General features: G+C 38.0%; 1 protein-coding gene and 1 pseudogene across 1 annotated transcript; both read right to left on the reverse strand.

Annotated features, from left to right (window-relative positions):
• Positions 1-322: 322 nt before the first annotated feature.
• On the reverse strand, positions 323-3,017 carry LOC143590272 (receptor-like protein kinase FERONIA). Its single transcript, XM_077070806.1, has one exon. The coding sequence runs from the start codon at positions 2,780-2,782 to the stop codon at positions 1,307-1,309; it is 1,476 nt and encodes a 491-aa protein (XP_076926921.1). The 5' UTR covers positions 2,783-3,017; the 3' UTR covers positions 323-1,306.
• LOC143590627 (probably inactive leucine-rich repeat receptor-like protein kinase IMK2 pseudogene) lies at positions 648-1,142 on the reverse strand (annotated as a pseudogene).
• Positions 3,018-16,410: the final 13,393 nt, after the last annotated feature.

A 16,410-nucleotide genomic window follows, 5' to 3' on the forward strand; every position in this document is an offset into this window, starting at 1 on the left:
CAAAACGGATAACTCTCGTTTATATTAATAAGAAAATATAACTCAAAAAACTGATTACAATATCTTAAACCCTAACTCGGATTGACTCTTGATTAACCCTAACTCGGTTGCATCTGGATGAATCCTAACTCAGTTACATCTTGTGTGTGTCTCTAGATGAACCCTAACTTGTTTGCATTTCACACTCCACAATCCATAATGCCTAATAATAACTTGGTTTATATAGACTAACCTAACTTGCTAATAAAGACATTACCAAATATAATAAAACCTCAACTGCAAATCTCATAAACTCATTACATCATTACGTGACAGGCCTACTAAGATGGAAATTACATCAAACAAACCCAATAATAACAGGTCAACCAATTCACAATGTTACTTGTCTAATTTAAAAAAAAAGAACGGTATTTTGAAATTTAACATTAATAGGTATCCATAGGTTCTTTATAAACCGATTCATAATTAACAAGTTCTAACAAAAACATACTTTTTAGCATAATTACATACATAAGCCTAAATTTTAACCTGGGAGTGATTAAATCTAACACTTCTAACATCTTGTATCTTGTTCTTTATCATATGCAGCATAACTTTTCATGGCTCCTTGTTGTTTGCCATATTCCTTTTTCTGCTTTAATATCCTTTTACTTACTTTTTCTTGCATTCCTCCGTCTAATCAAGCTTTTTCTCGTGGCACTAATCTCCTCTAGTCGTTGGAGCACTTCATCTACTTTGGGTCTATCCTCGGGTGAGACGCAGGTACAATTCATAGCTAATTGCAGTATACATAGTAATTCCACATTATTGATAGCTTCATACATGATTTCAGCATCAAATAGTTCCCCGGTCCACTGTTCCTTCCGAAGTGATCTCACCCAGTTAAGCATGTTAGAACCATGCTCTACTGAATGGGTTGATTTTCTTGTCAAGAGTTCAAAAATAATCAACCCCAGGCTATACACATCAGTTTCCATACTAGCGTTTTTGAAATACGAGAGTTCGGGTGCACGATTATAGCTAGAATCTGGTCTTGCATTAATTCTAAGCCGGGAAAAGCCGATGTCTATGATAAAGGGATTGTAATCTTTATCCAGCATCACATTTCCTGATGTGAGGTTTCCATGAATCATTTGTTCCATTACGTGCAGGTGGACTAGGCCTCTTGTGACGCCGACAATAATTTTCTTCCTGGTTGCCCACCCAATGGCAGTTTTAGACTTTCTACCTGCTGAAGATGCACAAAAAGAATTGAGATCCAATATTTATATGCTAGTTTAAAATACCAAAGAGTTTGTCAAATAAACTAACCGTTCAGGAATGATGCAAGGGTCCCGTTTTCGCTACTAGTATAGATAAGAAGAGCCTCACTTTTGTGATTGTAACATGCCTGAAGAGGCATAATATTCTTGTGGCGAATTTTTCCATGGACAGAAACTTGTATCTCAAACGTTTTATTGAAAAACTTTTTTATCAATCGTTTAACCATAAGGTGGTGACCATCATCCAACCTAACTCGATATATTGAAGAGTAACCAGTCCTGCTTATGTTTTCAGCGGGTGCACGTAGCAAGTCTGCCATCGTAAAAAAAGATGTAGCATCAAAGCGAATTAGTGGAACAGAATCATCTTGCTCCTGTTTCAAATTGTCAGCATCCACAGGAACTGGTGTGTTGAGCAATTCAATATCTTCCTCTATGGATTCGCTGTCACTTCCGTCATCATCTACCAATGTCCAAGAGTTGCACTTCATATAATCATTGCACCCAAACAGTGATCTTACCTTTTTGATAAATGTTGTGTTTGAATTCAAATCGCCCATCCTCTCTTGTAGTGATAATATAAAGACAAGTTTTGCCACAACCTCAACCATGGTAGGGCGTGATTTTGGATCATCATGTAAACAAGATATTGCAACGCGTGCAAACTCCTTTACACAATTAGGTGATATTTGTCCTCGAATTCTAGGGTCAATAATCTGATTTGGCTTTCCCTTTCTAATAAAGTCAAGAGCCCAGGCTGCTAAACCCCATTGCTCTTCATCAAGAGTTGCGTCCACCGCAGGCCTCCCACACAGCACTTCCAACAGTACAACTCCAAACGCATAGACATCTGATTTTCTTGTCAATTTTCCTGTATAGAAATAGGCCGGATCAATATAACCAAACGTCCCTTTGACTTGGGTACTAACACAACTATGTGCTTGGTTTGTTGGGCTTGTTTTGGCTAGACCAAAATCCGAAATTTTTGCTCTAAAGTTCTCATCCAACAAAATGTTTGAGGTCTTTACATCTCGGTGTATCACTCCATGTTGCGTGTTTGTCCCTGTGTGAAGGTAATTCAGCCCATGAGCAGCGTCTATGCATATTCCGAGTCGTTGTAACCAAGATGGAGAGTATTCAGCCTTGTGAAGTTGATCTTCAAGGGTGCCATGCTTCATGTACTCGTAAACGAGTACCATTTCTTGTTTTTCGTTGCAATAACCGATTAAAGAAACTAAGTTACAGTGATGGAGTTTACCAAGCATCTCTACTTCAGCCCAGAACTCCGGTGCCCCTTGACTGGATAAGAAATTTAGCCGCTTCACTGCTACAACGATAGTTTCAAACCGATGATAAATTGTACACTTGTAAACCTTTCCAAATGACCCACGGCCAATTACTAATCTGTCATCGAACGCTTGAGTGGAAAACTGAATCTCACTTAGCGAAAACCGTCGACAAATTTCATCAGGAGGTGATATATGCGACTTATAAAAATCCAATGCTGTTCTAGGCATCATGCAACTATTCTCTTTATAACTAATTTATTGTGATCTTGGGGAAGATGACCATAAGTTAGAACATCTAATTAAAAATGATTTTAAAGATTTCCGGTTAATGAACTTTAGAAACAACAACACTTTGGAAATAATTTGAGCATAATTTGTCCACATTCAATAATTTAGAGAGTCACCTTCCATGGTTTTTTCCTTGATGGTGTTGTCTTGTCCTTTCATATTTTTTTTTGACCTTCTTGTTTCTTATGTCATGTCTTATACATCTTCTATTGAATTAGTTTGTCTTCATATTGTTATCACCAATGAGCAAAAATAAAATGTATTTCATGCCACAACATCAAATTGCCAATTTAAACTATTACAATTTAAATACGTCAATGTCCCTGAAATATATATGAAATGCATTACTTAAGAGCTGCAATATGATTTTGTTCTAAATATTCATGAATGATAGGTCTCTACACAGATCTTATTAAAGAAAATGGAAAGGAATTGTAAATAACAAACAAATAAGGTTTAATAAGTGTTTGAGAGATTGCTTAATTCTATGATAATTTCCATATAATTACTATAAAATTGGACTTTCACAGACAAACAAAGGGAATATTGGTTGATTTATTGGTTGTGCATTATGTTGTTTTGGATGTATTACCAACATATTTTTCTAACGGAACATCGACGATCACATTTCCAATAGATTTTTTTTCCTACTATCGCATAAACAACAACAACCGTACCCACTTAATGTTGGTAAATCAAGAGTCAATCACACAAACAATATGATGAATAAGAAACTGAAGAACAAAGATTGAATTGAACTTTCTTTATTATGATCGATCGTATGTTTACAACAGGTACCGATGGTATATATACCTATCCAACAGACACAACATTTCAATGAAACATTGTATATTTCTAACCCTAAACTCGTTTTTTCCCTGCCGATTCCCATCGAAAGAAATTGTTGGATCCTAATATATCCGGTGAAGAAACACTCTCAATATTTAGCATCTAATCTACTGGAGAGATCTTGTCAGTTGGAATACTAGTTTTCTTAATCCATTGTCAGCCTGTAACTATAACTAAAACACCACACGTGCTCCCACGATCATGATGTCCACCATCGATACCTTGTCTCTAGGTTTATCACATGCAAAATGAACCCCATTCTTCCCATGAGATTCTGTGAATCAGACTGCCTTTTATTGGAATTATATCAACTCCTTATGGTGATATGTTCACCATATACAATGATCCCCTTTACTTGCCATAGCCAATACGAGTTTCCCTTTGACTATCTTTCACTACCTATGCCTGAACCTCCTGACTGAAATTAGACGTTTCTTCAAAGTTGGAATAACCCAAACATCTCTTAATTAAACTCCAGAAGTACCTGCTGAAATGATCAAATCAACATAACCCAAACGTGTAACCTCTAGAATATCATCGTTCATAGGTCAAACTTTACCAAAATCCCAAACTTTAAATTCTTCATCGTTTCACAACAATAAGTGGCATGAAACAATGCATCAGAATCTATCACCCAAGAATCAACGTTATGTGAAAATTCCGCAAAATTTAGTAACAAATATAACTGTGATTATGTAATAACATAACTAAATAAATAAAAGTAATATTATTTAAAGTCCAAATTTGGAATGTTATGAGAAATATGTTATTTAATGTTCGAAAAAGTTCAAATTCGTAGCATAGTGAACACTACGTGAAATGACCGTTGTCGACAATCTAAAACTGAAAAAAGTTCAAACATGTTAGGAAAAACTCGAATAGTTAAGTTTTTTATGAAACTATTAGTAACAAGTTATAAACTAAATCATAGAATGTTCAAATCACGAAAATTTGAAAATAGGGATCCAGAGCTAGTTTCGGACACTATAGAAACCCGACACCAAGTATCTTTAGAATTTAGTTTCTTTAGCTTATGTTGTCAGGAATTTGATTTCGATTAAAGTGTAGAATTCACGATACGTTAAACCGAAAACTTAAAACTTTGTTTAAATACCACTCAAAACCACAAACCCTTCCTATACTCCCATCAAATCGGCACCCCATAATCTAACTCACGAATCCATTGATTTGCATGAAATCTTCTTGCAATGATTACCTAACCTAGAGATCATGTGTTGTACATACTAAACAAATCTACCTTTCAACAGTACATCACCACCTCACTAACCTACTCTCCCTCTTCTCCTCCATAAAACCCACGGCTCACACCACCACCACTCTTGTAACGATTCCGACGAAACCAGGTATACCCTAACCGATAGACGTTAGTTACGTCATATGTAATGTCGGGTACATGAGTTACCATGGTAATTATACGAGAATACATGGTTCATTGTATTGATTGTACGTGAATATATAATTCACCGTATTGAATATGCGATCAAACGATCGATAGTTATTGAAACCCGAATGAATCGAGGGTTCAATTATAGACGAGATATATGATATTTAGTGATGTTACGAAGTATTAAAGCTTCGGGATAAGTGGATTAAAGTACAGAAAAAGGATTTCGATTTAATAGTACATCGGTACGTTAAACGAAACCTTTAATACCAAACCGAGCAAGAGACGATCGATCAAGCCGAAAAAGATGCGTAATAACTAATAATATGACGTTTCAAGTTAATAAATGTCATGGATTAAGTTTTTAAAGTTTTTAAATCGGTTTTATATAAATTTTATTTTAAGTCGAAAAACGACCGTTTTAGCCTCGTTTTAAGCCGAATTAAACGTTTAACCGAAAAACGAACTGAACCAGATTATCCAAAACATTATCCGGATTACGAGAATCCAAACATGTGGCTAGAATTGAAGGGGTGGGTCCCACCCCACCCCATTAACAATCCCGATCGGAATCCCTATCCCCATTCCATTCTTTCATTTTTTTTTCACAAGTATTCCATATTATCCATCCTTCCTCTCCACAAGATGATTCAAAAACCGAGAATTTAGCAAGAGAACCGAGGTAAAAAGTCGAGTTATGTACGTTTCCATCTTCGTTTCTTGAGTTTATTTGCAAGAAAATGAGGTTTCAAAGATGAAAACCGATTCTTGCATGATCAAGTGATGTATACAAGTTATACAAGGGATCTTGTTTCAAGAAAGGAGTTAAATGAGCCAAGAACGAATTTTTACGGTTAGAATCTTTGTTTTTATATCATAACCGAAACTATAGTGTAAGAGACTTGATCGTGAGTGTAACTTGCTTGGTATTGTGGTATGTTGTTTGCAGGCTCTGTGTTTTGTGGTAGATAAGGCGGAAAGACGAGTTTGTAGCTTGTAGTGGCGGAAAACGAAAGGTATATTCGGTTTGTGTCGGTGTATGTGTTTTTGGACAGATTGTTGGTCGTTTAGAGTTAGGTCATGAAATTTTACAGAGGTGTTAAACACATGAAAATATGAGTTCTGTGAATTTTTGGTAATTTTTGGATAAAGGATGAATATCTGGTGAATTTAATGCTCGGTTTTGGCCAAAAATGGTGAAAAATAGTTAAATATCATGAAAAATTCTGGAAAATTGCAGATAAGCTTTTTATATCATTTATAAGTCACACACAAAATTTGAGTTCAGTTGGAGATGTCTAAGTAGGCTTTTCGGTTAAACGAGTTCTAGGGATTTCAAGCTCGGTTTTAGTGAAAATGGCATGTAAAAGGGGATTTTGGTTCTGGAAAAATTACAGGGGACTATGTGGATGGCAGGGGACATCCAGGAAAAATTTGGGATTTTTCTAAGATCGTTTGGTATTTACGACATATTTAGTGTTTAAATGGTGTTTAAAAATAGATAAAAAAATTTTAAATATAGAAATTAATTCTGGAAATATTTTTATAAAATTCCCCACTGTTAAAAAGTGATTTGTGCAAAATTTCAAGATCCGAGAGTAAACGGATAAGTATCGTGCTAATTATCAAACTTTTAAAGTTAAAACGCGTAACCCGGTGAAGTTCGCTTAAGCGAGCTGACTGGTGTATAAAAACCCTAAAAATGGACTATTTTCATATAAATGAGTTAAACAAGTAAAAATAAATCATCCGAAAATAATTCGGATGATTTGAGTAATTTTAACCTATTTTAACAGTTTCCGGTACGCCAAAGACGGAAACGGGTCCCGCAGCCAATCGGGACGTCTAAACCGAGCTATAATTTCACATATTTAATTAAATTATCAGTCAACCACTATTTTCGGGTCGTGTGTGACCAAACTCATTTTTGAAATATAAAAACGGATAACCGTGCTAGGCACGCAAAACGAGAAAAACGACTAATAGTAGTCGTGACCATGGAACTCTAAACGACATCACAATCTGAGTCCGGAGAAGTGTTTCTGGGTTAACCTTGTCCCCAGAACGGGTACAGTGCTGGGTTAACAGTGTCCCCAGATGTACCAGTCGATACGGTTAAAAGATTATATAAACAATAAGTGTATAATAACGATCTTAGGGATCATATTACAGATTGAACGCGTTAATTGATAATGATTGTTGTTACCTGCTTGCATGTGCTAAGGTGAGTTTCACGAGCCCCTTTTTACTGAACTGTTTTAAATATTTTCCCGGGGCGGAAAGCATGTTTCCATCAAAATGTTTAAGTACATGCTGATCGCATGGAAATGAATGTATTTAAATAATGTTTATTGTACGGGAATCGTACGGTAATGTATTAAGATGGTAATTGTCTGAGTTGCTAACAGTGTAAGCCCGAAACAGTGTTCTGGGTTAACAGTGTCCCCAGGGGTTATTAAATGGGTTTCTGGGTTAACAGTGTCCCCAGAGGTTTTTAAATGTGTTTCTGGGTTAACAGTGTCCCAAGAGGTTATTGGATGTGTTTCTGGGTTAACATTGTCCCCGGAGTGAGTACAGTACTGGGTTAACAGTGTCCCCAGATAATATTATATTATGATATGGATTTATCATGGTTTACTAAAATTGTGAAACTCACCAACTATTCGTAGTTGACCCGTTTTCTCACATGCTTTTCTGGTACAATTAAGATGAACTGATTGCTTACGTGCTAAGTGCTTGATGTGTGTAAGATTTGGTGCAGGATGTTAGGATACATTATAACAAATAGAATTGTGTACCGTATTGTATGATGCGTGTATCACCTAGACGGTAATGAAATACGAGATAATGTAATTTTGAAGTATATTAATGCATTCAGTTTTCATTTATAAACAATGTGGTTGATATCAGAGGTGTCTGTCGCATCCCGTTTATGTTTCCGCTGCGGTTGCGGGGTGTTACAGAACTTGGTATCAGAGCCATTGGTTATAAAAGAATTAGGATGTCTTTAAAAGATACCTAAAATATAAGCAGTAGCTCAAGTATTATAGGATCTGAATATCAACTAATAATATATAGTGATGAGAGCTGGATGAACTTGGATGGACAAGCGAGTTATTATGGTCCGGAACGTAATAACAGACTTGTCCGCACGAGGGAATTCAGGGGAAGTCACGGGGTACGTTAATAGGTAAAAATGGCAACATATGTGTAAAGTATATAATATTATTTATACGTGCTAATGTGTATATATATATATATATATATATATATATGTACATATCGTGTGGGTACATGTATTGAGAAATGGGACCCGGATAAGGAACCGGGGAAGGAAATAATAAAAAGTACCGAGGATGCTGTAATTTCTAGAGCATCGGTTGATGATAAGTCTGACTTATTGGGCCATAGTTATGATAGTACCAAGTTAGATCTCCCGTTTGACATTAACCAGAAATATCTAGTAACCATCCCTCCCAACTGAAATTGATAAATCCCCTACCCTACCAATACCGGTACCGTATATTCTAATAACCCCAGATGTTCACCTGAACCGTCGACCCTCACGTACGGACGGACCTGTACCTGAACCCATCCTTGTTCCATTAAAATAAAAATAAAATAATAATAACAAAATGGATAATAAATGAGACATACCACCTCCAGATCGAGAATTACTGATAAAAATAATATATAGAAATATATATATATGTATTGCTCACTCTCCAACATATGAGACATACCACCTCCAGATCGAGAATTACTGATTTTAGCAAACCTAGAACTCCTGAGGACATTGGCTGAGCAAGTGATAGAGTTTCCCATAATAGTAATTAATAATATTTGAAGGCAACCCATGTAGCGCGATTACCTTGAACCTTGCAACTCCCTATGTTAACTTTACATCCGTTAGATGCCTATACCCATGTATACTCGAATAGAATGATTACCCATACACAAAGAAGTGTTGGAATCATTATAGCATAGTTGGTTGTTCGTTCGTAGGTGGTACACTGTGTATGCCGGATATACGAATAAACACGGATATTATAACTCCGTGGTAGGTAATCGTTTGGTGCTCACGGTGAGCATGTATCGGTTATGATGACATGTAGAAGGATATTGAAATCATGAATATTAAACGTTGATTTTTGTTGAGAAAGATCTATATGTCAGATGGTGACAAGGGTTATGAAACATATTTGAACGTTAACCGACTTCAGGTTAAGTCCATGTGAGATCATATTTGTGGGACATATATATACCAGATACTGGTATGCGTAATATGTATGATAATATTTGGTGTGTATGTATACCTGTTGTTATGATTGAGCTGGTAACGAGTTAAACGGTGAGATTAATATTGATTACTGCGTACGGGATGAGTACGGCAGAATGACATAAAAAGAGTAACTCCAATGATGGAGATTGATATGATTCAGTGGATTGCTCAAAGATAGCAGGTGATGATACCGAATGTCGTATCACAGATCACTGCTAGTGTTGATGCAAATGTGATCGCAGAATTATAGATCGAGCAATCACATGATTATGAATATTTCAATTCTTAGTGGTATTACTAAGAGTGATAATGTCCCACCGAATGCTATTATGACTACAAGTAGTAGTTATAAATTAAACATGAATAGTAGTCGTAATGAATTAGATCCGGTATGAAGGATATGTTTATCGGTTGTGTTAAGGAAATTATTAATAGTTTACTGATGGTAAAGGGAGGAATAGATTAGCGAGTGGATAGAAAAGATCGAAATGGTTAAGGATATTGGTATGAGTCTAGAACATTGTGTAGTGAAATATGCTACAGATATGTTGGTAGATTATGTTGTATCGTGATGGAACACGATGGTACAAAATTATAGTTAGAAAATTGTTACTCAGATGTTATGGTCGGAATTTAAAATTCTTGGGCTAGAACACTTTTATTCGAGTAATTAAGTTCAGAGATTGGAAACTGAGCTATGAAAGGTAGAAATATTGTGTGCTGATCACTTAGAAAACGCTAATCGTTTGAAGGAATTGTCATGTCTGGTAACATGGCTAATTACTCCTGAAACTAAGCGAAGTGAGCGCAATATTGGGGACTAACTCCATCGATAAAGAGTATAGTCAATCCTGTAAAATATACAACCTTTGAAAGGGTTGTGTCGCAAGCCAGCATTGATATATTTTACTCTATGGGAAGTGGACTGGAAGGACGTTAGGTGAGACGTCGAGTAATAAAGAAGAGAAATGATAAAGGAAGAAGAATGTCGAGTGATAGTAGGCCACGGGTGTGGTAAAGATGGACGTAATGCCCCATTTATAGAATCAATTGAAGCCATGTGAACCGGCAACCCCAACCCATTCATGTACAACCACTCCGAACCCAACAACTTCAATAACAATCCATCCGAAGAAATCAAATTATGCCAAACAGTTGTACTTGCTATGAATGTGGCAGTACAGAACGTTTCAAGAGAGATTGCCCAAAGTTGAACCAAGGTGTCGTGGAAGATGAACCTCATGACAAGCATCAACCTATGATCAAGCAAGGAGCCGTGCTTTTGTGAGTAATTCAAATAAAGCACGTCATGATCCAAAAGTGGTATTAAGTACGTTGTAATTTTAAATCAATAGGCTTAAGTGATATTATTACGGTCGTCGATAGAAGTTAGTTCCTGCTAACCTCCTTCCCTTTGGAAAGATACCGATTAGTGAAACTATAGAACCCTATACTGTAGAATCGCTAACGGTAAATCCCTAATGGTTAACTAAATTGTACGGAATTGTCCTATTATTCTGAACGATTAACCTTTCCTTATTGACCTACGACCAGTAAAGCAAAGAAGTTTTGACGTAATAGTGTTGGTACATGTATGTCAGTAGTTCATAGTCTAACGTTTGTAATCGAGTCTGTAATGTAATTATGTTTTTGATTATGTTTATGTTTATGTAACGAGCGAAGTTGTCAACAAGTTCGCTCAGTCGAACTTGTTGAACAAGCGAAGTTGTGGACAACTTCGCCTGAGGCGAAGTTGTCGTGCTTATATAAACTGTTCACTGTAACAGTTTGTAAGAGTTCAAGAGTTCAAGAGTTCGTGAGTTCGAGGGTTAGCGAGTTACGTGTTTACAAGTCAGTCTGTTATAGTGACCTTGTGTCACGTGTTCGTGTTATCAATATAACGTGTTTCGGTTATTGCTCGTGTGTTTGATTTATACGTATTCTACGCTCGTATCTAACTACGCAGGGATTCCGCACCTGCGCAGATAGCGACATCTCGTGTATGATCCGTCCAGGAACCTACAATTGGTATCAGAGCCATCGGCTCGATTGTCAGGTTCGGGATTTCACGCGGGTGTAGAAAACGTCTCGTTTGACCTATTCACGGGACGAGTTTTTGTTCGTATTGAGTTCTAATCACTATATACAGTCATTTTCAAGCCTTTACAAAGACCGGAAACTGCAGAATCGTCGATATCAGATCTGAATATTTTCAGTGTTCATCGGGCGAAGTTACTGTTCTTCAGGCGAAGTTGCCGTCACTGAAAGTAGGGTTTCGGCGAAGATATAAGGTTAAGCGAAGTTATTCACAACTTCGCCTGCCTCATAAGTTCGCCTCAGCGAAGTTATCCTCAACTTCGCTGACCTGCTAAGTTCGCTTGCCTTAAGCGAAGTTATTCTCAACTTCGCCGAGTCACAGGAATTTAAGAATTTTTCCAGCGAAGTTAACACTTAAGCGAAGTTATTCTTAACTTCGCCTTTAGTACTGTTTGGACAAATTTTTGAATTTTTTTTTTTGGTTTTTGAGAAGATGTCGGAAATTAACATCTCTGAATTGGTAAAAATGGAAGTCGAAGCGGGGTCAGCCACTAAGGCCCCAAGGCTGTTAAAAGGAACCGACTTTGTTGCATGGAAGGATCGGTTTATCCAGTATATTAAATACCAGGATGCAAAGATGTGGGTGTGCATCCAGGATGGATATATCCCACCGACCATGGTGTACGAAGGTCGTGATGTAGTTAAGAAGTACAGCAAGATGGATGAAGAGGAGAAGAAGATGTACGAAGCCGAAAGCAAGGCTCACGCAGCTATCACTATGGCTCTCCCACAGGAGATCCTACATACTTTCAGAAAGTATACATCGGCTCGAGAGCTTTGGGATGCTCTTGAAAATAGATTCGAAGGGAACGTAGGCATTCGTGCCTCGAAGATTAAACTATTGAAGACTCAGTTCTCTGTCTTCAAATATTTGAAGAACGAATCTCTGGATGATATTATCACTCGATATTATCATCTAATGACAGAGCTAAACAACTACTCGATTGCTTACAGAGAAGAGGAGATAGTTGAAAAGCTTCTCGATGCTCTCCCACCGAAGTGGGAAATGTACACAGTTCTGATGAGGGAAGACAGAGACTTTCCTAATTGTGATTTGGAGACTGCAGTTAACAAGCTCAGAACCTTTGAGCTTAATATGGTACGTAAAGAGACAACAACAGATCAGATTCAAGACCCTGGTATGTATGGTGCCAAACTTAACTCAGGCTCAAGTTCGAAGCCTGAATCTGTTGCTTACTACTCCAAAGGAGAGTCAGGTTCTAACTCTTCTCAGGAAGGAAACGTTTCAGTAAACATGAACGGTGATGTTTGCTTCGTTGCTGGAGGTTCAAGTGCTTCAAAACCTCAAACATCCAACAGTAGTTTCTCACCCAGTGCCTCAAGCAATAAATATTCCAAGATGCCAATGAGTGTCAAATCTGCTGAAGAGCAGTTTGCAGTCTATGCATCTTTTATTGCTTCATATGAGAACTACATACAAGGGAAGATAGTGGACCCTGCTGTTTTGGATGAGGATTATGACCAGATCGATGCTGATGATCTGGAGGAGATGGATTTGCAATGGCAAATGGCCATGATAGTGAGGCGAATCAAGCGTTTCATGAATAAGACGGGGAGAAAGTTTGTTGGTGGTAGGCCCGGATTCGACAAGTCTAAAGTGAGGTGCTATAACTGTCAACAGTATGGGCACTTTGCTAAAGAATGCAGAAACGAGAGAGTTGAACGGGGTCAAGGCCGGTCTGCACAGCCTACTGGGATTAGTAGAGAAGTCAATGCCATGCTATCTAGAGAAGCCAGTGAATACAACTGGAACCTGCATGCGAATGAAACTGGTGAGCAGGCGAATATGGCTAAGTTAGAAAATGAAGATTGTGAGAAGATGACTGGAGAGGAGAAAGCTGCTGGTGAGGAGAAAGCTTTCATGGCAGATAACGATGGTCAACCCTCCGAGGTAAGTCCTAAACCTGTTTGTAAAAAATGTGAGAATTTGTCTGAGCAACTTGCGACCATAACTGATCAGTATGTTCGTTTAGATGCTGAATTTAAAAATCTTAAAGAAGATCATCATTTTACTAAGGCAAGAGAAAACAGTTTTAAAGTTAAAATAAAAGCATGTGAAAAAGATGTCAAAAGCTTAAAAACTAAACTTGCTGAAAAAATTGATTTAATTGACCTAAGTTATGAGGTTTTAGAAGAAAAGACTAAACTTATTGCTGAACGTGAAAAGCAGATTGCTGACCACCAGGTGTGTGTGGTGGAACTGAACCGAAAACTCGAGCAGTTCCGAAATTCCTCAGCTATTCTTGATCACCTTGTTAGTGATCAAGGTACCTCTTCAAAGAGAGGAGGAATTGGTTATCACGAGGTGCCACCACCTTATAACCACAACTACACTTTCAACCCTAGTGTACAGAAATCTGCTGAGTTTGAAGTTCCTCAGACAGTTCCCATCAAGGTTACATGTAAAGAACCAACTGTTAGTAATGGCGAAACGAGTTCGCCTGTTTCTAGTGTAAATATTTCTGTTATGAGTCCAGTCTCATCGGATTCGGATAAATTGTCCGAATCAGGTAAGACGAAAGAGAAGGTGGTGTTACCCACTGGTGGAGATAAAGATAAATCTTCTAAAAAGAGTGCTCCACTCAACCCGTATGTCCCACCTTATGTGAGACGAACGGCTGGTAACACTGCCTCTACATCCAAACCAACATTTGAAAAGAAAATGGAGAGTAGGTGTTGCTTTAGATGTAATAAATTAGGACATCTTGTTGCAGATTGCCCTCTGACACCGAGATACAGAGGTGTGAGGCCAAATAAAACTGAGAATAAGCATCAATTTGATACTGCTAAAAATGAGAACTTTTCAAAATGCCAAAATGTAACTAATCCAAGTTTTCATAAAAACAAACCTCAGTTTTTCAACCAAACCACAAGATATAACACTTTCAATTCACATAGGTTTGGAAGGCATCACACTCAATCTTCAAGGAGATTTCCTAACAGGACTTACAGGAATTATCCTGATGCTAACTTTGGAAAGCCAGGGTACGGGACGTATCGATCCAAGACCAATTGGTCTTGGGTCCCAAGATTCTAATTCTCTGTTTTATTGTGCAGGAACAGTTGAACAGGGCTGCCAACAGTCTTTGGATTGTAGATAGCGGCTGTTCCCGGCACATGACGGGCAACAAACACTTGTTGCAAGACTTAAAACCTGTTCAGGGAGCGAGAGTTAGTTTTGCTGGTGAAAGCGGAGGAAGAATCACTGGTAGAGGTACAGTGTCAAATGGAAGGATGACACTTGAGAATGTGAATTTTGTGGAGGAATTGAAGCACAATCTGCTGAGTGTGTCGCAGATTTGTGATAAAGATTACACTGTCCATTTTACGACGAATGAAGCGATCGTGTTGAAGCCTGGTTTCCAGATACCAGACGAGTGGATAGTAATGAAAGCTCCACGTGAAACAAATACATATGTGATGGATATGAGGTATACTGAAATGGCCACGGGAGAATCGTGTTTAATGACAAAGGCAAGCGAATCAGAATCTGAGTTGTGGCACAGGAGAATGGGGCACATTCATCTTCGGAAGATGAACTTCATTGTCAAGAATGGGCTTGTGATGGGCGTTCCCTTAAAAAGTTTTAACTTTGAAGACAAATGTATAGCATGCAAGAAGGGAAAGCAACACAAGAAATCCCATCTCACCAAGAAGGTCAACTCTATTGCCGGTACTCTAGAACTACTTCACATGGATCTCCGGGTTTTCCTGACCCAAGAAGGTCAACCCTCCGGGTTTTCCTGACCCAGATTTCCCAGATCACGTATACAAGTTGAGCAAGGCGCTATATGGATTACATCAGGCACCTCGTGCCTGGTATTCAACGTTATCGGACTACTTGCTCGAGAATGGTTTTGAAAGGGGTTTAATTGACAGCACACTGTTCGTGAAGAGAGAAGGAAGCGACTTCCTACTAGTTCAAGTCTACGTGGATGACATCATATTTGCTGCATCAAGAGTCTCCATGTGTCAAGATTTTGAGGATGTCATGAAGAAAAGGTTCGAAATGAGTGCTATGGGTGAACTAACTTTCTTTCTAGGATTGCAGGTTGATCAGAAGAAGGACGGGATGTTCATTCATCAGACGAAGTACGTTCATGATGTGCTCAAGCGATTCAAGATGGAGGACAGTTCTCCATATGACACTCCAATCTGCGTCAATCACAAATTGGGCACTGAATCAGATGGTGACGCAGATGTGGACCCAACTCTGTATCGGGCGATAATAGGTTCATTAATGTATTTAACTGCTTCTAGGCCTGATATAATGTTTGCTGTTTGTCTTTGTGCACGTTTTCAGGCAAATCCGAAAGAATCTCACTTGAAAGGTGCAAAGAGGATACTACGGTATCTCAAGGGCAAGCCGAAGCTAGGGTTGTGGTACCCGAAGGGAGGAGACGTGGAACTAGTTGCTTATACTGATTCTGATTATGGAGGCTGCAATCAGAGTCGGAAGTCAACAACTGGAGGTTGTCAGTTTCTCGGTGGAAGATTAGTTTCTTGGCAGTGCAAGAAACAGACGTCAGTTGCAATCTCAACATGTGAAGCTGAATATATGGCAGCATCCAACTGCTGTTCACAGGTTTTGTGGATTCAGCAACAATTGCGCTACTATGGTCTGAATTTCTTACTCACTCCTATTTTAATTGATAACACTGCTGCCATCTCAGTAATTAACAATCCCGTGAAGCATAGTAAAACTAAACATATTGACATTCGTCATCACTTCATACGGGATTGTGCTGAGAAGAAACTGATTAAGATCGAAAAAGTTGATACGCTCGAAAATTTCGCTGATTTATTTACAAAAGCGTTTGATAAATCCAGATTTCAAAACCTAATTGAGCTGAACGGGATGATCAATCCCGAGTAACCATATTTTTGTGTTTATTTAAAAAAAAAAAAAAAAAAAAG

This window comes from Bidens hawaiensis, unplaced genomic scaffold, assembly GCF_021521415.1.
Source record: "Bidens hawaiensis isolate Kalapana, Puna unplaced genomic scaffold, B.hawaiensis_p1.1 tig00001647_1, whole genome shotgun sequence".
NCBI lineage: Eukaryota > Viridiplantae > Streptophyta > Magnoliopsida > Asterales > Asteraceae > Bidens > Bidens hawaiensis.

Coding starts and splice junctions, on each gene's coding strand:
- LOC143590272 (XM_077070806.1), bottom strand. CDS start 2,782: ATGATGCCTAGAACAGCATTGGATTTTTATAAGTCGCATATATCACCT.